At 52.8% G+C, this 20,343-nt stretch overlaps 1 protein-coding gene across 3 annotated transcripts in view; it reads left to right on the forward strand.

Moving 5' to 3' along the window:
• The window catches only part of LOC143842841 (DIS3-like exonuclease 2), a 228,492-nt gene that overhangs the window by 143,656 nt on the left and 64,493 nt on the right, over positions 1 to 20,343 (forward strand). For all 3 annotated transcript variants that reach the window (XR_013233376.1, XR_013233375.1, XM_077348100.1), the window contains 2 exons: positions 4,332 to 4,439; positions 5,905 to 6,138. Coding sequence is in view for 1 of the 3 variants with exons in the window: in XM_077348100.1 (XP_077204215.1) it covers positions 4,332 to 4,439; positions 5,905 to 6,138 (342 nt within the window). In the remaining 2 variants the exon portion in view is untranslated. The remainder of the gene's footprint in view (positions 1 to 4,331; positions 4,440 to 5,904; positions 6,139 to 20,343) is intronic.

Consider the following 20,343-nt stretch of genomic DNA (forward strand, 5'->3'; position numbering starts at 1 on the left):
TCCACATGCAGAGAGGAAAGGGAAGGTGAATGGAAGCCGCTTTCAGACTCCTTTGGGTAGAGAAATCGGCATATAAGAACTAACTCTTCTTCTTCTTCAGTGATATCAGGGCTCTCTCAGCCTCACCTCCCTCCCAGGGTGTCTGTTGTGGGGAGAGGAAAGGGAAGGCGACCATAAGCCGCTTTGAGCCTCCTTCGGGTAGAGAAAAGTGGCATATAAGAACCAACTCTTCTTCTTCTATGTGAGACAGGATGCTGGACAGGATGGACCACTAATTGGATCCAGCAGGGCTCTTCTGATGTTCTTAAAAGGTCCTTGGTCTCTCTGCCCTGTTGTTGACCCTCCAAATGGAGGAAATGCTTGGCCCCTTATGTGAAACAGGATCCCAGTTTAGATGGACTCTCCCTGGTCTGATTCAGCAGAGCAGTTCTTATGAAGGTGTCAGAGTCTGTGGAGGGGAAGGAGCTGAGCAGGAATGGGATCCCATGCAGCCCACCTTGTGGAGCTGTCGTTTCTGTCAGAAACTAAGCAGGGCTGGCCCAGGTCAGAACTCAGACAGGATCTCACCAAGGCAGTCCCCAGAGCCAGGCAATGGCCAGCCACCTAGAAATATCTCTCATTAGGAAAACACAGCAAGAAGAGTCAGACTGCCACTGCTGCCCCCAAATTCCTCACCGCCCTCCTAGTGTTTGCTGGCAGGGGCTCATGGGAATTGTAGTCCATGGACATCTGGAGGACCACAGGTTGACTACCCCTGCCCTAAATCCTTCCACTCCCCTTGGGAGGGCGTGTATGCCACCCACTTGGGAGCCCCTAGCTATACCTTGCTGCGAGAGCCAGTTTGGTGTAGTGGTTAGGAGTGCGGACTTCTAATCTGGCATGCCGGGTTCGATTCCCCGCTCCCCCACATGCAACCAGCCGGGTGACCTTGGGCTCGCCATGGCACTGATAAAACTGTTCTGACCGAGCAGTGATATCAGGGCTCTCTCAGCCTCACCCACCCCACAGGGTGTCTGTTGTGGGGAGAGGAATGGGAAGGCGACTGTAAGCCAAGGGACCAAGCCCTATGAAGATAGGTTGAGGGACTTGGGAATGTTCAGCCTGGAGAAAAGGAGGTTGAGAGGGGACATGATAGCCCTCTTTAAGTATTTGAAAGGTTGTCACTTGGAGGAGGGCAGGATGCTGTTTCTGCTGGCTGCAGAGGAGAGGACACGCAGTAATGGGTTTAAACTTCAAGTACAACGATATAGGCTAGATATCAGGAAAAGGTTTTTCTCAGTCAGAGTCGTTCAGCAGTGGAATAGGCTGCCTAAGGAGGTGGTGAGCGCCCCCTCACTGAAAGTCTTCAAGCAAAGGTTGGATACACACTTTTCTTGGATGCTTTAGGATGCTTAGGGCTAATCCTGCTTTGAGCAGGGGGTTGGACTAGATGGCCTGTATGGCCCGCTTTGAGCCTCCTTTGGGTAGGGAAAAGCGGCATATAAGAATCAACTCTTCTTCTTCTTCTTCTTCTTCTTCTTCTTCTTCTTCTTCTTCTTCTTCTTCTTCTTCTGCGTACCCAGGGCGGCCTGCCTGTTGGTGTTCAACCTGGCTGGATTTGATCACCAGCGGGCCTTTCTTCATACTCCTCCAAGGGTGCTGCCTCTTTCCAGCCCCAGGCTACCCAGCCGACGCGTGAATGACGGGCCACCTCCCATTGTCAACAGGCCTCCCTCGCGGCTGGGATCCCACAGCCGGCTCCCTTTGTGTCGAGAGGACAGCCGGATCGCAGCCCATTGCCCTCCTGACCCTCCAGCCCGCCGGACCCCGCAGATTCCTACAGAAAGCGGCCTCTTCCCCGCTGGGTGGCTCTCTGCAGCCGGTCCCTCCTTCCAGAGCCCCGCCAGGCAATTAGAGTGGATTTACGAGCAGGGATCGGGTGCCAAGCCGCAAACGTGATTAAACATTTTAAGAGCTCACCCGGGAAGGCACTTGGCGTGAAGACGGAAGATGTTTGCGTTCTGGACGTTACTGTTTTGCTTGTTTTTCGGGGCCAGTTTAGCGGCCGCCCATCCCGCGGCGGGCTCAGGGCAGCTAACAATAATAAATGAGCATAAATATTAATTAAATGATTACAGACTAGTAAACTCTCCCCTGCAGGGACGATGCCGAATTGTAGCAGAGGGCTGTCCGTCACCCCCAGGCGCAGAAGCGCTCTGCTTGCCCATGCTGCTGCTTGACCAGCGTGTCCTAGGGCAGGGCTCCCCAAACGTCTTCAGCCAGTGGGCACTTTTGCAATTCCAGCACAGCGTGGCAGGCCACCACAGCCCCAAAACAGCTGCCGTGGCCAGTCACAGAGCGGCAGCTGCAAGTTTACCATGAGCCACACGGTGACGATTCTTGTGCTTGGGGCGGGCGGGGGGGGGAGCTGCTGCCAAAGTAACATGTCAAAATGACATCAGTGGATCCCCCACCCCATATGTACGCTCTGCCCCGGATGGACAGGGTTAGGGAACATCTACTGATCTGGCTGGAACAGTCCATGAGATGATGTTCCCCGTCATTTTCTTTTTAGGATTATTTTTAGTTTTTGGTTAATTGGGGTTTTAATGCTGTATTTTACTAGTTTTATGTCTGAACCGCCCCGAGATGACGTGTCGTGAGGGGCAGTATAGAAATTTGAAAATAAATAAACTGCACAGCCAATCAAATCTCTAGCGGCCAGCCAGAAGCCCCCATGGCCCCACCCACTTCCTAAAAACATTTGGTGGATGCCAGGAAAGGTCTTGCAGGTGCCGTGGTGCCCATGGGGGCCGTGTTGGGGACTCCTGACCAAGTGGATAGCATCATATGTGAGCCAAGAAGGACCTGAGTGCGGGTCCTTGTTTGCCCACAGGCCTTCCACAGTGGCCTGGGACTAACCACTCTCTCCTCTCCTGGGATGGATGTGAGCTTCAGCTGTCCCTCTGCGCTCTTCCAAGGGAAGACAGAGTGTGGCCTTGAAAGGGCCTCTATCCCTGGCCAGTAAGCTTCAGGTGGCTTTGGGCCGCTCAGACTCCAGAACAGCTCGCAGCCGGATCAAGTGGGGCTGGCGGGGGCTGGCCAGCTTGTTAGCAGGCCCGGGACAGAGCTCCTTAGCAGGCAGTCAGCAGGCCGGGAGGCCCTTGTTAGCAAGCCCTGCTTAGCAGGCCGGGAGGCTCTCCTTAGCAGGCCCAGCCGAATAGGCCGGGAGGTCCTCCTGATCAGACCCAGCCTAGCAGGCCCCTCTATACCTTTACCTTTTTAACATATGGTAACAACAGGTGATAACAGCAGTAACATAACAACAGTAACCTTAACATGATAACCACAATAACATTAGAGAATGACGGAACTGCATAAGAGCCTCAGCTCAACCCTTATGATCACCCAGCCGCCTTTCCGCTCTCCTGGTCCACGTTTCTGCCCTTGTTTGCTTGCTGCCTACGTTTTCCGCTTCCCATCACTGTTTGTTTGGATAGGACAGCTGTCGGAGTTCCGCCTTGGAGGGTCTTTATCACCTCGGGAAAGGTCAGCTCAGTTTGGGGAACGACATAAAGAGGTCATAAATGTTCATTTGCACACCTGGCGTTGCTCAGCGATTGTCAGCCAAGCCGCAGCGGCATTCGATGCGGCCGAGCTGGGTTCGAATCCCTGCTCCACCTTGCCACCTTGATCGTGGAGGGTTTTTTGCCTTCCTCTGAGCATAGTGCTGGGTCACTGTGTCTCTGGTAGGGGTGTGTGTGTGTTTGTGTGTGTGTATAGGGAGAGTAGCTGTGAATTTCCTGCATTGTGCAAGGGGTCAAACTAGATGATCTTTGGGTGTTCTTAGGACTCTTGGTTTCACCATCATTGACAGATTTCTTCTTTCAATTGGAGGGGATGTTTCGAAGCCCCTGCTCCCTCTGGAAAGAAGGCCCCTGAGTTTAGTGTTGTGGCTTTCTCGTGGCTCAGTCTGGCCAATCCCATAAGCCTCCTGCTCATTTGTGGAGACTCCTAGAATCCTAGAGTGGGAAGGGGTCATGCAGGCCATATACTCCACCCCCTGCTCAATGCAGGATCAGCCTCAAGCATCCAGGAGAAGGGTCTGTCCAGCTGCTGCTTGAAGACAGCCAGTGAGGGGGAGCTCCCCACCTCCTTAGGCAGCCCCTTCCTCTGCTGAACTAGACTCCTAGAATCCTACAGTGGGAAGGGGCCATCTAGTCCCACCCCCTGCACAATGCAGGATAAGCCAGGAGATTGTTCCTGGTAGTTTTGTGGGGAGCCTCTCCTGGGGAAAGCAGGCGTCTTATGTTTTTTTTTAAACAACCCTGTGATCCTTTTGCTCCCCCCAGGTGATCCCCATGTTACCCCGCCTGCTCTGTGAAGAGCTGTGCAGCCTCAACCCCATGGCTGACAGGCTGACTTTCTCCGTCATCTGGACTCTGACGCCTGAAGGCAAGGTAAGGGACGCTGGTGCCTCCGGGCCCTACTTTCCCCTGGGGCCGGCCTGCTGGTCAGTGGGATGACTGAGGCTCCCAAGGGCATCGGCTGCTTGATGGCTGAGGGGGAAGGTTTCCTTGAAGGATTTCTGCTGCCAAGTTAGCTAACCGGTTCAAAAACACGAAGTATATAAAAACCAACTCTCCTTTTTCATAAGAATAATACCTGAGACCTTCGCATCTGCGAGACCACCTCCTCCATTACAAAAAAAACTTGCGATCCAATGAGCAAAACTCCAAAGAAGTCACACTGTCAGGCCCCAAAGAAGTCATACTGGCCTCAACCAGGACAAGGGCTTTCTTGGCCCTGGCTGCAACATAGTGGAATTCTGTGCCGCATGAGTTCAGGGCCTTGAGGGACCTTCAGCAGTTCTGTAAGAGAGAGCTGTTCGGCCAGGCCTACGGTTGAGACCGGGAAATAGCATCAAAAGCATGGCCTCCCTATTTAAAGCGCCCAGCTTTCAAGTTAACGCTTTTGACTTTTAATGACTTCCTTTCATAACTGGGAAAGCGTCTGCCATTAGCCACCAACCTTCACATTTTAATTCCCCTTATGTTTTTGTGGAAGAGCCTCTTGTGGCGCAGGGTGGTAAGGCAGCAGACATGCTGTCTGAAGCTGTCTGCCCATGAGGTTGGGAGTTCAATCCCAGCAGCCGGCTCAAGGTTGACTCAGCCTTCCATCCTTCCGAGGTCGGTAAAATGAGTACCCAGCTTGCTTGCTGGGGGGGAAACTGTAATGACTGGGGAAGACACTGGCAAACCACCCCGTATTGAGTCTGCCATAAAAACGCTGGAGGGCGTCACCCCAAGGGCCAGACATGACCCGGTGCTTGCACAGGGGATACCTTTACCTTTATGCTTTTGTGGATGGGGATTGAATCCAAAGGACTGAGGAAATCAGCTTGTTATTCTAGCAAGGCATTTGACTGTGCTCATATTGGTTGGATATCTTTGTGATGCTGTTTGCTAATTGACCGCTAATTCCTTTCTCCTTATATACGGACTCTGAAGATTTCCGTTTCATTACCCGGGGAAGTGTGCCTGCCCACGAAAGCTCCCACCTAATGCTTTGTTGGTCTTAAAGGTGCCCCTGGACTCAAATTTTGTCCTGCTACTTCAGACCAACACGGCTACCTGCCTGAGTCTGCCTCCCGCCACGTGCCCCTCTTTCTCCAAAGAAAAAGAGGGAGCCTGTCTGAAGCGTTGAGATTTGCTTTTCATATTCGTAATTTTCAAGGCTGGTGGTTTTATCGATCTCAAGTGATTTTATGTAATTGGTGGCAGTTGGGAGCAGCCCTCAGCCCCCAGGGGAGGGAGACAGCCGAGTGGGAAAATAAATCAAGTAATACAGGCCTTTCCCTCGGCTGGCTATCTCCTCTTCCTCGAGAGCTGCCGGCCGCCTCTGAACTTGCCCTTGACGTTGCAGATCCTGGACGAATGGTTTGGGCGGACGGTGATCCGGTCCTGTGCCAAGCTCAGCTACGACCACGCCCAGAGCATGATTGAGAACCCGGAGAGAGAGCCGGCAGCGGAGGACCTCCCCCCCGTGTCCCCCCAACACTCGACTGACGACATCCACCGGGCGGTGCTGAACCTCCACCGGATCGCCAAGCAGCTGCGGAAGCAGCGCTTCATCGACGGCGCTCTCCGCTTGGACCAGGTTGGTGCCCTCTTTGGGCAGGGGTGGCTGGCTTTTGGGGGGCCTCCGTGAGGATAATATGTACTGAGCGCCCTTCAAGCAGCTGGCTGTAATCTGCACAACAAACCTCCATGGTAAACCAGTCCTGTTAATCCCGTATTGAAGATCATCGAATCCTCGAGTTGGAAGGGACCTCCTGGGTCATCTAGTCCAACCCCCTGCACTATGCAGGACACTCACAACCCTCTCGCTCATCCACTGTCACCTGCCACCCCCTTGAGCCTTCACAGAATCAGCCTCTCTGTCAGATGGCTCTCCAGCCTCTATTTAAAAATCTCCAAAGATGGAGAAGCCACCACCTCCCGAGGAAGCCTGTTCCACTGAGGAACCGCTCTGACTGTCAGGAACTTCTTCCGGATGTTTAGACGGAATTTCTTTTGAATTAATTTCATAGAATCCTAGAGTTGGAAGGGACCTCCTGGGTCATCTAGTTCAACCCCCTGCACTATTCAGGACACTCACATCCCTAGTGTAGGGGGTTGGACTAAATGATCCAGGAGGTGCCTTCCATGATTCTAACGCTATCATTCATCCACTGTAGCCTGCCCACCCCCTTGAAGCTTCACAGAATCAGCCTCTCTGTCAGATGGCTCTCCAGCCTCTGATTAAAAATCTCTAAAGATGGAGAACCCACCACCTCCCGAGGAAGCCTGTTCCACGGAGAAACCGCTCTAACTGTCAGGAACTTCTTCCGGATGTTTAGACGGGATTTCTTTTGAATTAATTTCATAGAATCATAGAATCATAGAGTTGGAAGGGGCCATACAGACTATCTAGTCCAACCCCCTGCTCAACGCAGGATCAGCCCTAAGCATCCTAAAGCATCCGAGAAAAGTGTGCTTGAAGACTGCCAGTGAGGGGGAGCTCACCACCTCCTTAGGCAGCCTATTCCACTGCTGAACTACTCTGACTGTGAAAAATCTTTTCCTGATATCTAGCCTATATCGTTGTACTTGAAGTTTAAACCCATTACTGCGCGTCCTTTTCTCTGCAGCCAACAGAAACAGCATCCTGCCCTCCTCCAAATGACAACCTTTCAAATACTTAAAGAGGGCTATCATGTCCCCTCTCAACCTCCTTTTCTCCAGGCTGAACATTCCCAAGTCCCTCAACCTATCTTCATAGGGCTTGGTCCCTTGGCCCCAGATCATCTTCGTCGCTCTCCTCTGTACCCTTTCAATTTTATCTACGTCCTTCTTGAAGTGAGGCCTCCAGAACTGCACACAGTACTCCAAGTGTGGTCTTACCAGTGCCGTATACAATGGGACTATGACATCTTGTGATTTTGATGTGATGCCCCTGTTGATACAGCCCAAAAAGGCATTCACCTTTTTTAGCCCTGCATCACACAGCCTGCTAATTCATGGAGGATATCCGTGTCTACTAGCCACAGTGACTGAGGGGAACCTCCACATTCAGAGCCAAGAGGCAACAGTAGGGGAAGGCCTCAGCCTCTCTGCCTGGTTGTTGCCCCTCCAGGGGGACTGGTTGGTCAATGTGAGAGACAGGAAGCTGGTCTAGATGGACCCTCCCTAGTCTGACCCAGCAGGGCTCTCCTGATGTTCTTAGGAAGGCCTCGGCCTCCCTGCCCTGTGGCTGGCCCTGCAGAGGAACTGGTTGGCCCCTATGTGAGACAGGAGGCTGGACTAGATGGACCCTCCCTGGCCTGACCCAGCAGGGGTCTTCTCAGGGGAAGGCTTCGGCCTCTCTGCCCTGTGGCTGGCCCCTGGGGAGACGGGAGGCTGGACTGGAGGGACCCTCCCTGGCCTGACCCAGCAGGGCTCTTCTGAGGGTCTTCTCAGGGGAAGGCCTCGGCCTCCCTGCCCTGTTGTTGGCCCTGCAGAGGAACTGGCTGGCCCCTGGGCGAGACGGGAGGCTGGACTGGAGGGACCCTCCCTGGCCTGACCCAGCAGGGCTCTTCTGAGGGTCTTCTCAGGGGAAGGCCTCGGCCTCTCTGCCCTGTGGCTGGCCTTGCAGAGGAACTGGCTGGCCCCTGGGTGAGACGGGAGGCTGGACTTGATGGACCCTCCCTAGTCTGACCCAGCAGGGCTCTTCTGAGGGTCTTCTCAGGGGAAGGCCTCGGCCTCTCTGCCCTGTGGCTGGCCCTGCAGAGGAACTGGCTGGCCCCTGGGTGAGACGGGAGGCTGGACTGGATGGGCCCTCCCTGGTCTGGCCCAGCAGGGCTCTTCTTCGACTTTTGCCACTGGCTGTCTCTCAGCAACAGGGTGGTTTCCCGTAAGTAAGAGTTATGGGCTTCCCTTACAGTTTACCTTTCCAATCTCTGGCTTGGGTGGTTTTGTGGACACAGTTAACAGCATCCTTTGGAAACTCTGTCCAGCCGCTGCCTCCTAATGCTTTGGCGGGCTGCCACAACTGTGAGTGACGACAGCACCCGAGGTGTGTGTGTGTGTATGCGTGAGTGAGTTTTTACACAAATCCATCAAGACTGAAACCCTTCCGGGACGTTGTGCGCCGTGCTTTCTTGAGCATGAATGCTGTTCTTGCTTTCATGCCCTCCAATTCTAGCACATGGCTCTTTTTCCTCCTTGTCCCTCTCACTGGATCTCAGGGTTTTTTTTATATTGTAGAGTCCCCTAACCTGGTTGGGCCTGGCTGGCCCAACCTCATCAGAATTTTGGAAGCTAAGCAGGATGGGCCCTGGTTATTATTGGCCTGGGAGACCGCTAAGGAGATAGAATCATAGAGTTGGAAGGCCTGCCGCACACTTGCAGATTAGAGGCCACCCCTCTTAGCCACCACAACCAGCTGGCTCTAAGGTGAAATGCCACACCCCTCCCATCTCCGGACAGGGATTGTACGGACTCCGTTCTTACCTGCTTCAGTTGAAGGGACCTTTGGCTCTTGAAAGCTCCGGCCCCCCAAATCTTTTAGGGTAGTGATCGCCATCTCCTTGGTTTCTGATAAGTCATTTATAACAGGGGTAGTCAACCTGTGGTCCTCCAGATGTCCATGGACTACAATTCCCATGAGCGCCTGGCAGCATTTGCTCGCAGGGGATCATGGGAATTGTAGTCCATGGACATCTGAAGGACCACAGGTTGACTACCCCTGATTTATAACCTTTATGGACCTTTGATAGTAATAGACCCAAATTATATGGCTTAAAACAGTGGTCCCCAACCTGCGGGCTGCGGCCCGGTGCCGGGCCTCAAAGGCCATGGCGCCGGGCCGCGGCTCCCTCTCCCCGCCCCCCCCCGCAGTAAAAAACTTCCCAGGCCGCAAGCTTGCGGCCCGGGAAGCTTCTTACTGCGGGAGGGCGGGGAGAGGGAATCAGGGCCGCGCCATGCACTGCGCATGCGCGGCCGAAATGACGCATGTGCGACACTTTTGTGCCGCGCATGTGCGATTTCGGCCGCGCATGCGCACTGTGCGGGCACGGCCCGTGCGGTCGCGATGTGCGGGCGGGGCAGTTGCCCTGCCGGTCCCCAGCCTCAGAAAGGTTGGGGACCACTGGCTTAAAATATAAAGTATAAGGTATATAAAATAGGATTAGATTGTTTGCATCCCTGGGGAAAAAAACCAATTCAGAAATAAGTTTATTGAGGAAGTAAAACACGAAAATGAGGTTTTATACCTAGGAACTCGTTCTGAATAAAGCTTTTTGCCATCACCAGCTGGAAAATTTCTTTCTGTTTATTCATCTTCGGCTGACGGGTTGTCTCTGCTGGTTTCTGATAAGGGCTGTTTTTATGGGGGTTTTATGGAAATGATTGTTTTATACTTGTAAACCGCTGTGAGACTTTCCGAGAGCGGCGGTATAAAAATTTAAAAATAAATAAATAAATCTAGAGAAGAACAAGCAGTTGAGAAACTGGCATGCTTCAGACTGTGGAAGACTTTATCAATGCATGTACCAGCCCTGGTGCTTTTCCCAGGCAGAGGGTGTCTCCCCCCCCCTCCCAGCGCAGTGCTCTTTTGCCCACTGTGGCTGAGTCCCCGGCCCCTCTCGTTGTCGTCCTTCGTTTATGGCAATGAACCGCCTGTAAAGCACTTGCTGCCAACACGTCTGCCCGAGATTGATTTCACGAGGAGCCCTTTCTTTGGCGCTGGGAGCTGATGGGGACCCTGCTCGGGAAAGCTATAAAGCAGACAAAGAGCGCATATGCTGGGCAGAAAGAATGACGGCTTCAGACACATGCCCAGGAGTTTTCCGAACAGCCGCTTCTCGCTTGGAGACGAGGGAGGGAGGAAGGGTCTCCACTTGGGAGCCAATGCCGAGGTCCTAAGGATTCGGAAAGGCAGATTTTCGGCCCCAAACAGGGTCACGGTTCCCACTTTTGCTTCCCGCCTGAAATTGACGGCCATGTCCTTGGCGATTCCAAGGTGTCCGTCCTGAGGACGGCTTCGTTTTCAAAGAACAGCACACCGCAGCCGAGCTCTCCGCGCTCCAAAGGCCCGGTGTGTCCTCCTGGAGCAGAAGGACAGCAAACCGTTTTCCAAATGGGCCCCCAGCGGGAAGCAGAGCCAGGAACGGAGCTGCTCGGAGGATTTCATTTAAGGAGGAAGCCTACGGCTTTCGAGACAATCTCCCCTCCTCATCTCTATGATCATTTGGAGGACTGTAAATGAGTTAGATAGGCAGTTTAGGCAGCAAGTTAGTTTCCCGTTGCCTGGCGAGAACAGAAGAGTGCCTGGGGACCACCTGGTATTCCAGCTCATCTCCAGACTAAAGAGATCAGTTCTCTTGGAGCCATTTTGGAGGGTGGACTCTAGGGCAGGGGTTGTCAACCTGTGGTCCTCCAGATGTTCATGGACTACAATTCCCATGAGCCCCTGCCAGCGTTCGCTGGCAGGGGCTCATCGGAATTGTAGTCCATGGACGTCAGGAGGACCACAGGTTGACTACCCCTGCTCTAGGGCATTAGACTTGCTGTGCTCCTCCCTAGGCTGTACCTCCAAATCTCCAAGAGCTTCCCAAACCAGCGTTAGCAACGTCATGTCTTAGAGCAGCCCCTTTCAACTTTTTGGGCGTTGGTGTCCTGCATAGTGCAGGGGGTTGGACTAGATGATCCAGGAGGTCCCTTCCAACTCTGTGGTTCTATGAGGTTCCGTTGAAATATTTTTCAGGCTTCGAGGTAGCAGGAAGTGATGTCAGAGCTGGCCACGCCTCCCTGCCCCACTCCCCGGAAATGAGAGGAGCCCTGTTTGGCAAAGGTTAAAATGGCTGGAGTACTTCCCCTTCCCACCCCCTCCAGGCCCATCATTGAACTTTCGGAGAGGGGTCCGGTCAGGCTGCCCAAATAAGAGCAGAATTTTTTGTCTTTCACAGGATGGGAGAGCTTCTCCCATGCCGAAGTGGGTACCATAGTTGGGAAACCTAATCTAACCCTTCTTTATAGGGCTGCCAGCTGGGGCTTGGAGATCAGTTCCCTAGAGAATGCGGCTGCTTTGGAGGAGGGTCTGCTCCATGGCATGGTGCTTCGTTGAGGTCCCCCCTCCCCCCCAGGTTTCACCCTCAATCTTCAATAATTCCCGAGCCCAAAGTTGACCACCCCAGTGAGTGGCTGAAGGCAGATTCCAGCACACTCAGGGAATTTACTCTACTCCTTCGGGTTGAGAAAAGCAGCGTAGAAGAACCAACTCTTCTTCGTCTTCGTCTTCGTCTTCTCCTCCTCCTCCTCCTCCTCCTCTTCCTCCTCCTCCTCCTCCTCCGAGGGCCCGTGGCTCAGTGGTAGAGCAGAAGGTCCCAGGTTCAGTCCCCAGCATCTCCAGTTAAAAGGAACAGGTGATGGGATGTGAGTGTCCTGCATAGTTCAGGAGGTTGGACTAGATGACCCCTGAGGCCCCTTCCAACTCTAGGATTCTGTGACATGACCGTGAAAGTGGTGGTGCTGCCCTCTATGCACAAGGGCCGCACTGACGCCTTCAGCTTCCTGTCTCCCAAAACTAGATGCTTCTAGATGTTGCGGGTTCCTTTTGTCACGCTGATCCGGAGAAAGTTCTCTCACGGGTATTCTGGACAGCCGTTTCCTTGCTTTGCCCTGAGTCATGGCGCGATGACTAATGTGATCCGGGAGGCCGCCAGTAGCAGCAGGTGTCAAAGGCTGCATTGTTTCACCTGCCAGGTGAAAGTTCACTGTGACGAGTGAGTCGTGCAGGTGGGGAAAAAGAAGGCAAAGGTGAAACTTTTCAGAGCTGCATCACTCCCCCCCCCCCAACTCATTGGGCATCTTGAATACGTCATTTGGTGCTCCTTTAGTGTACTTTGTGCTCTTGGGGGGGGGGGGAGGCAAAGAAAAACCCTCCTGCCCCTGGAAGTTTACACCTAAGGAAACAACAGGAGGTGCACAAGACGGGAGAGAGGATGTGGGCAAACAGAGCAGGGTGTGTTGACATGCCCTGTGATGTATAAGAGAGATCCGGGTCCACGTCTTTCTTTGACTTAACGGGCTGGCTTGGTGCAACTCAGCTCACCCGTTGGCCCTTGTGTGGAATCAGGCTGTTGCGGCTCCACCAGGATCGTCTGTACAGACTGGCCGTGCCTTTCTGGGGTCTCGGGCTGAGGCCTTTTCACACCATCTCCCACCTGAGCTTTTTACCTGGGACCTTCTGCATGCCCAGCAGGTGTTCTATCCTGGAGCCCAGGGAGTTTGTGAGACAAAATGCAATTCTGCCTTTACAAAACATTCTGTAAAGGCCGGATCCCAACATTATCATACTTATTTGTTATTAAATATTTAATAATTATTAATTATTTAATCTGTTATTAAATTTATTGGCCACCATTCCCGAAATCGGCTCGTGGCGGGTTACAAATGTGTCCCATAAAACCCCCCATAAAACCCATTATAACAGACAATAAAACACAACAAAAACAGCCACAACATGGCAAAATCACCTCCTCCACCTCCGCCCACCTTTCCCTCCCAACCTCAAGGGAGAAGAAGAGAGGATCGAGATGACACTGACTGCTGCAGGGGGAGGGGGGCACGCTGATCCTCCTCGCTGCCCCCGGCCTCAACCATAGACCTGGCGGAAGAGCTCCGTTTTGCAGGCCCTGCGGAACACCAGAAGCTCCCCCAGGGCCCGCAGCTCACCCGGGAGCTCATTCCACCAGGTCAGGGCCAGGACCGAAAAGGCCCAGGCCCTGGTCGAGGCTAGGTGTGCTTTCCTGGGACCGGGAACGACCAATAAATTATCACAGCCGAGTGTAAGGCTCTGCGGGGGGCATAGGGCGATAGGTGGTCCCTCGGGTGTGTGGGTCCTAGACTGTGCATGTTCTTACCAGGTCACGAGATCCCAAAAACTTATGCAGAGTCAGCCCTGGCTAGTATTGGATGGGTCCCTGCGCAGAGGCAGGCAATGACCAACCACTACAGCAGGGGTAGTCAACCTGTGGTCCTCTAGATCCGGGGTAGTCAACCTGTGGTCCTCCAGATGTTCATGAACTACAATTCCCAGGAGCCCCTGCCAGCAGCACGCCACCCCTCCCAGGGTTTAATTTTAGTTCATGAACATCTGGAGGACCACGGTTGACTACCCTTGCTCTAGATGTTCATGGACTACAATTCCCTTGAGCCCCTGCCAGCGAATGCTGGCAGGGACTCATGGGAATTGTAGTCTATGAGCATCTGGAGGACCACAGGTTGACTACCCCTGCCCTACAGGGTCACTGTAAGTCGGCTTCGGCTTGACAGCGTGTAACACGCATGTGCAGAGCACCTGCTTGGCAGGCAGAAGGCCCCACAACCCATCCCTGGCCTGTCCAGGTAGAGATGATCAGGTGGCAGGCGTGAAGGTCCCAGGCTGTTCAGGGCTTTGCAGCTAAGTTCCAGTACCTTGCAGCTGATTTGGTCCTCAACTGGGAGCCGACGCAGCTGGGAGAACACTGGTTGAATGTGCTCTCTCCTCCCGGTTCCAGTAAGGAGTGGGGCCGTGGCATTTTGGACCAGTGGGAGCTTCCAGATCAGCTAGAAGGGTAAGCCCTACGTAGAGTGAGTTGCAGTAGTCTAGCCTGGAGGGGACCGTTGCCTGGACCACAGTGGCCAGGTGGGATGCTGAAAGATAAGGCCATGACTAGGCCCTTGCCTCTGCAGACGGGGCGTCAGGAAGCCAGCCCTTTCCCCTTGATGTGCTTGTTTTCTGCAGGAAAGGAGAGCTTGGCCAGGAAGAGCAGTCACATGAGCCCTCCCCCCCCCTACTCCTTCGAACTTGTGGCGTCACCCTCTTGTTTGTTGTTTGCCTCCAGGCCTTGGTCTTTGCCAACCTGGGAGGCCAGCGAGGACAACTCATTCCCACCTTTAGCCTTGCCATGAGGCACTTTCTCTTTATAATTGTCACCTGCTTAGATAATCCGCTGGTCGTTGCCCCCTAGCAGTTTCCATGGGGGAAAGCGTCTCTCTGCCCATGAGGAGAGATCTGGGGGTGTCAGGCACCCCCTAGTGCCCGGTAAGCTGCACTGCCAGCGTCCGTCCGTCCCTGCCTGCCTTCTCTCTCCCTCCCTCCCTGATACAGAGTAGAGACGCTGGATTGCCAGCGGAGCCGGAGCTGGGGGGCTGTGCCTAGAGACCTTTTCTCCAGATCTTAAGGGGGAAGCGGCTTTGGGTGGGGTTCCTGCAGCTGGGCTTGAAAGGTGCATGGGGAGCTCCCCCTTGGAAGTGTCCAGAGGGCAGCTGGGTCGGTCTGCAGGAGGAGGGCTGGATTCGAGGCCAGCAGTCTCTTCCTGACCAGACAACCCGAAATAGGGATCTCGTTACAGAAAGCAACAAACCTAAGCAATCAGCTGCTAGGACCCGAAAGGTTAGATGTCCACAAAACATAAGCATTCAGATTATATTCACATTTCTTGTGCACAATTTTAAAAGTTCGCAACACAGTCAAAGCACACAGGCCAGGGGTGGCCAAACGGTGGCTCTCCAGATGGCCATGGACTACAGTTCCCATGAGCCCCTGCCAGCAGCACGCCACCCCTCCCAGGGCTTAATCACTGAATTCACAACATAGGCGCCGTACAACGCTAGACCTGCAATGGTAGACCTAATTTGACCCCAAAATGGGTCTTCCTCGGAGGTCGAATCCAAACATGCGTGTGATACAGAACAGAATGAAACCCGTGCCTTTTCCCCCCTATGTTTTTAACTTTTTAACTTTATAAATGTTAATTTAATTTGAATATTTCTATTTTTGTGGACATGCAACCTTTTGGCTCCTAGCCCCTTAAAGACTGACAAGATTTTAGCTCCTGCAAGTCGACAAGATCATGCCAGCCTGGGACACCCAGGTCAAGGCAAGATATGCAGAGGTGGTTCGGCATTCCCTGCCTCTGTGTGGCAACCGTGGGCCTCCTCATTGGTCCCCCATCCAGGGATTAACCAGAGCTGATGAAATGGAGGGAGGCTGGGCCACGCAGGCCAGGTTCTTCCATACCTTGACTCCCAAATAAAGAGCACTAGGGGAAGGGGCCTAGGCATGGATACCAGCCCCCAGATGCTGTCGATGGAGCCATGTGCTCCCTCCAGTGGCCGTCTCCCTTTTGCACTGTCCGGGGGGGGGGCTGGAACTCAACCCCTCCGGCCGTCCTTGGATCTTCTCTGGCGCCGTTCCTCCTCTTCCTCCCCGTCGTCTCCTCTTTGCCAAAGAGTGAGTTCCCTCCCGCCCTTTAGAAACCTGGGTGTCAGTGACAGATGAGGCAGCTTTCTGGGACTTCAAAGGCCACTGGCGCATGCAAGCAGGAGCAGTTGAAAAGTCCACACAGAAGGGGGCTGGGGGATTTGGGGGCTGGGCACCATGGGACGTGCCCCTGTTGTCGAGCCGGGCCTCCTGGGGACCATCCCCCCCCCTCGCCGGTGCCTGGAGAGGCGGGAACAATGCCGCATGGTAAATGGGGCTTCCTTGAATGCCCGCTTTATGCGCCCCGTTTCTCATTGGCCTTGGGCACATCACTTAACGTCGAGCGGGCATCTGAAGTAGGTTTGAGGCACGTAAAAGGCTCAAAGAGTCTCCTCTCCACCCTGAATAATGGAGGGTGTTTTTTTTTTTAATGTTCTGGCATTTCAGCCATCCCGTCTCCGAGCGCCCATGGCTAATCACGTTAACAGTGACCTCTCGGGCTGGGCGGCGCATTGTTGCCGCAGGTTTTGTCCGGCCCGTGAATGACGACGTGCATTGGGACGTAGTCATGCGTCCCCTAATTTAATCACCAGATTCGGGCCTCTGTGCACCCCAAAGAGTCCAGTCCCCTGCCTCGGCTGCCGGCCTCCTGTCCTTTCTTCTGTCTGTCTCCAAAAAAGGGAGAGACATTTGCCGAAACTGGAGCAGCTAATTAATGGAAGGCCATTTTTCCCCCCAACAGCGAGCATAGAATCTTCCAGCTGCTTCTCTCAAGAATTGTGTCTTGGGTGTTTTTCCAGGGAAAGAGCGTGGATTTGCCGGTGTGTGTGTGTGTGTGTGTGTGTGTGTGTGTGTGTGTGTGTGTTTGAAGCCTTAAAAGAAAACAGAGGCGATGGAAAATTTTTCGAGAGAGCCATTCATCTCCTCCTCTTTTATTTCTTTAAACTTTTTTTTTGGGGGGGTGGGGGTGGATAAATACCTTGCTTAGAAAGTTTGAGTGTCTCTCTGCTAAATGTGGTATTAGTTCCCTCTGCCGAAAACCTCCCTCTGAATAGGAACGTGGCCAAATTGGAGACCGGGTGTCATATGCCTTATGAAGCCCCCAGCTGGCCGGTAGAAAAGCACGGGCGACTTGGGAGTTGAGAGAAGCTACTGAAAATATGTATATGTATATATGAGTGAGGATTAGTTTTACTGTTCACCCCATGAATCATACAGTTTTCTATCATCTGACGTAATGCATTGGTCTAGTTTTAGCTCCTTTTGGTCCCATCCTGCTTTGCAACAGTGATGCCAGCCTGGGCTGTGTACTTCACGCACACTCGTGGGGTTTGCCGGTATTAGCTTGTCCCTGCTCACAACGGCCCTGAGAGGTAGACCGCTTAGGCTGTCCGGTTGGGAATGTAGGGTGAGCCTTGCCGACTTGCGTGAGTGTCGCCTAGTGCAGGGGTAGTCAACCTGTGGTCCTCCAGATGTCCATGGACTACAATTCCCAGGAGCCCCTGCCAGCATTCGCTGGCAGGGACTCATGGGAATGGTAGTCCATGGACATCTGGAGGACCACAGGTTGACTACCCCTGGCCTAGTGTCTTTGGGGCTGTGGGGGGGGGGGTTAGGAGCCCGAAGGGTGAGCAGCAAAATAGATTAAAACGGAAATGCAAAAATTCATTATAAATATGTCTAAGATTAAAAATAGCATTAAAATATATTTTAAAAGATTAAAAATAGCATGAAACTTGAACATACAGTCCCAAGGGTTGCACATGGTGTGCCGCAGTCCAATCGCATTTCAATCCAGAGGGTCTTCTATCAGTGGCTAAATAAAATATACGGTATTTATATTTTATACAATATTACACAGTATTTACAAGAAGACAATAATCACTTTCTTTTGGCGTACATATGAGGATGCGCACTCAGGACTTAAACGTGGCCTTGGACAGAGTGGTGGTTCTTGACAACTTTGATTTTTAATTGTGAGTTGCACATCATAAAAATCCTAGCATTGGAAAGAACCCTAGAGGCCATCTAGTCCAACCCTCTGCTCAATGCTGGCTATGCCTAAATCAGTGGTCCCCAACCTTTTTATCACCGGGGACCACTCAATGCTTGAAAATTTTAGAGGCCCGGTGTGGGGGGGTAGTTTACTCCTCTACTCTCAACCGCTGCCCTAACGCTCTCTGATCGCCATGGTAATGTTTAAACATCCCTTCAAAATAAGATACAGACACGCCACAACAATGAAAATAAGGAACATTTCATTTTCATGAAAATTTAAACTCATGACAATGACAAATCAATGGGAACCCTGAGCTTGTTTCTCTGCATCTGGGAGTGATGGGAGACAAGGACACCCAAAGTGTGTTGTAAAGGGCCGGGGGGGGGGGGGGAGAAGGCGTCCTTCGTGGCTCACCTCCAATTAGTCTTCGGACCACATGTGGTCCACGGCCCACAGGTTGGGGATTGCTAGCCTAAAGCATCCATTATGATATGTTGTTGGGAGCTTTGCGTTTTATGATTCTTATGCTACCAACCATATTGTAATATCATTGTAATATTATAATATGTATCATTATCATTCTACGTGTGCATATATTTTATTTGACCACTGATGAAGACCCCTGGGTTGAAAGGCATTTCGTCTGTGGTCATACCATGTGCAGCCCTTGAGGACTGTATGTACAATATTGAACGAAGTCTGAGTCTTCTGTTTTAATGTTGTTTTTAATCCACTTCATGTGCACTTCTATGATAAATATTTGAATTTTGAACTATATTGTCGCTCAACCGGCAGGCTCCTGCCTTGTTTCCTCAAATTGGGTTTTTGTTCCCTTTTTGTTTTTCACGTGTGGGGGTGAACCCAGGGGTCCCCAGCCTTTTTGAGTTCCATCCACAAAATTGCTGGGAAAAAATGGCTGCCGCAAGGGGTGGAGCCAGCCACAAAATGGCTGCCATCACTTACCTTCAGTCGCACAACAAAGATCCTTCTACTGTGGGGGCACTTACTGCCAGTTTTAAAAATTCCACACAGCCAATCAAATCTCCAGTGACCTGTCAGAAGTCTTGCTGGGCCAAAGCCACCCACTTTCCAAAAACGGTTGGCGGACACTTGAAAAAGCATCAGGACGCACTGTGGTGTCCACGGGCACTCTGTGAGGGAGGCTGGGGTTGGACGCTCAGGCTGCCCCTGGAACAACAGGGCACAGTGATTCTCTGTGAGGCATGCTGGAATCTGAGAAGGGTGTCCCCAGATTTCCTCACAAGGGCGCATCCGTTGGTTCATAGAATCATGGAGTTGGAAGGGACCTCCTGGGTCATCTAGTCCAACCCCCTGCACTGTGCAGGAAACTCACATCCCTATCGCTCATCCACTGTCACCTGCCTCCCCTTTGAGCCTTCACAGAATCAGCCTCTCCGTCAGATGGCTATCCAGCCTCTGCTTAAAAATCTCCCAAGATGGAGAACCCACCACCTCCCGAGGAAGCCTGTTCCACTGAGTAACCGCTCTGACTGTCGGGAACTTCTTCCGGAGGTTTAGACATTGTTTGCTGCAGTGCAGACCCGCTCAGCTCTGCCCCGATCCTGAACTCAGACCTCTCAAGCCGGATAGGCACGCCATGCCTGGCGCCCGATCAGCAAATGAACATCCCTTCTTTTGGCCAGGATTCGGGCAGTTGCTGCCGGGTTTTTCCCCCCACGTCCAAATTTCCCACCACTTTCCTTTGTTGTGGTCCAGGTCGGGTCGGTGGAAGGAAGAGTGACGTAAAAGTTCCTAGATTTGCAAGTGGCTTTAAAAGCACCATTTACCTTGGAGGCCTTTTTTATTTTTAAGAAGGAAAAGGGGGTGGAAAAAGCTTGGCAGAAGAGCGGCGTGCCTCTCGTGAACTGCAACCACAGCCGCTGAAGGAGGGGGGGGGGACGGCTCTCATTGAATCCGCAGTTAAGTAGCCCAGTCAAAGGTACTGAAATAAATCAGGATTCTGTCCCAGGGGAACCGAAGCTTCTGTGCCTTGAAAGCTTGAATTCTAGGACTTGTCTTGATTGTGCAAGTTAAGCACATTTGAGTCACTCCGATAAAAGGTCCTGGATTGAGGAGCAAACGAGCATCGCTGAGCCAAAGCTGTCTCTGACTCAGTCCCTGCTCTTTTTTTTGTTGTTGTTCCTCGCTCTCCCCTCTTCTTGAGCATTTTTTCGCAACCAGTGAGGACTAGAAATTTGATGCTTTAAAAAAAATAAATTAAAATTGGTGTTTGCTGAGTGTCGCTGTTTGGGGCCAGGGTGGTGTCGTAGTTAACAGCAGCGGCCTCTGATCTGGCGAGCCAGGTTTGATTCCCTGCTCCCCCATATGCAGCCGCCTGGGTGGCCTTGGGCTAGTCACAGTCCTGTTAGAGCAGTTCTCACAGAGCAGTTCTGGCTGAGCTCTCTCAGCCCCACCTCCCTCTCAGGGGGTCTGCTGGTGGGCGCACGCGCTCACACACATTCCTCTGGCCTGGTTTTCGTGGAAGACGCTGTGCGAAAGTGCGGGCGCACGCCTGCCCTTCCTTCTTTCAAACAGGCACCGGCCCCTTTCTGCAGCCGCAGCGCAGCCAATGCTCT

Source organism: Paroedura picta, chromosome 8 (assembly GCF_049243985.1).
Source record: "Paroedura picta isolate Pp20150507F chromosome 8, Ppicta_v3.0, whole genome shotgun sequence".
Classification (NCBI taxonomy): domain Eukaryota; kingdom Metazoa; phylum Chordata; class Lepidosauria; order Squamata; family Gekkonidae; genus Paroedura; species Paroedura picta.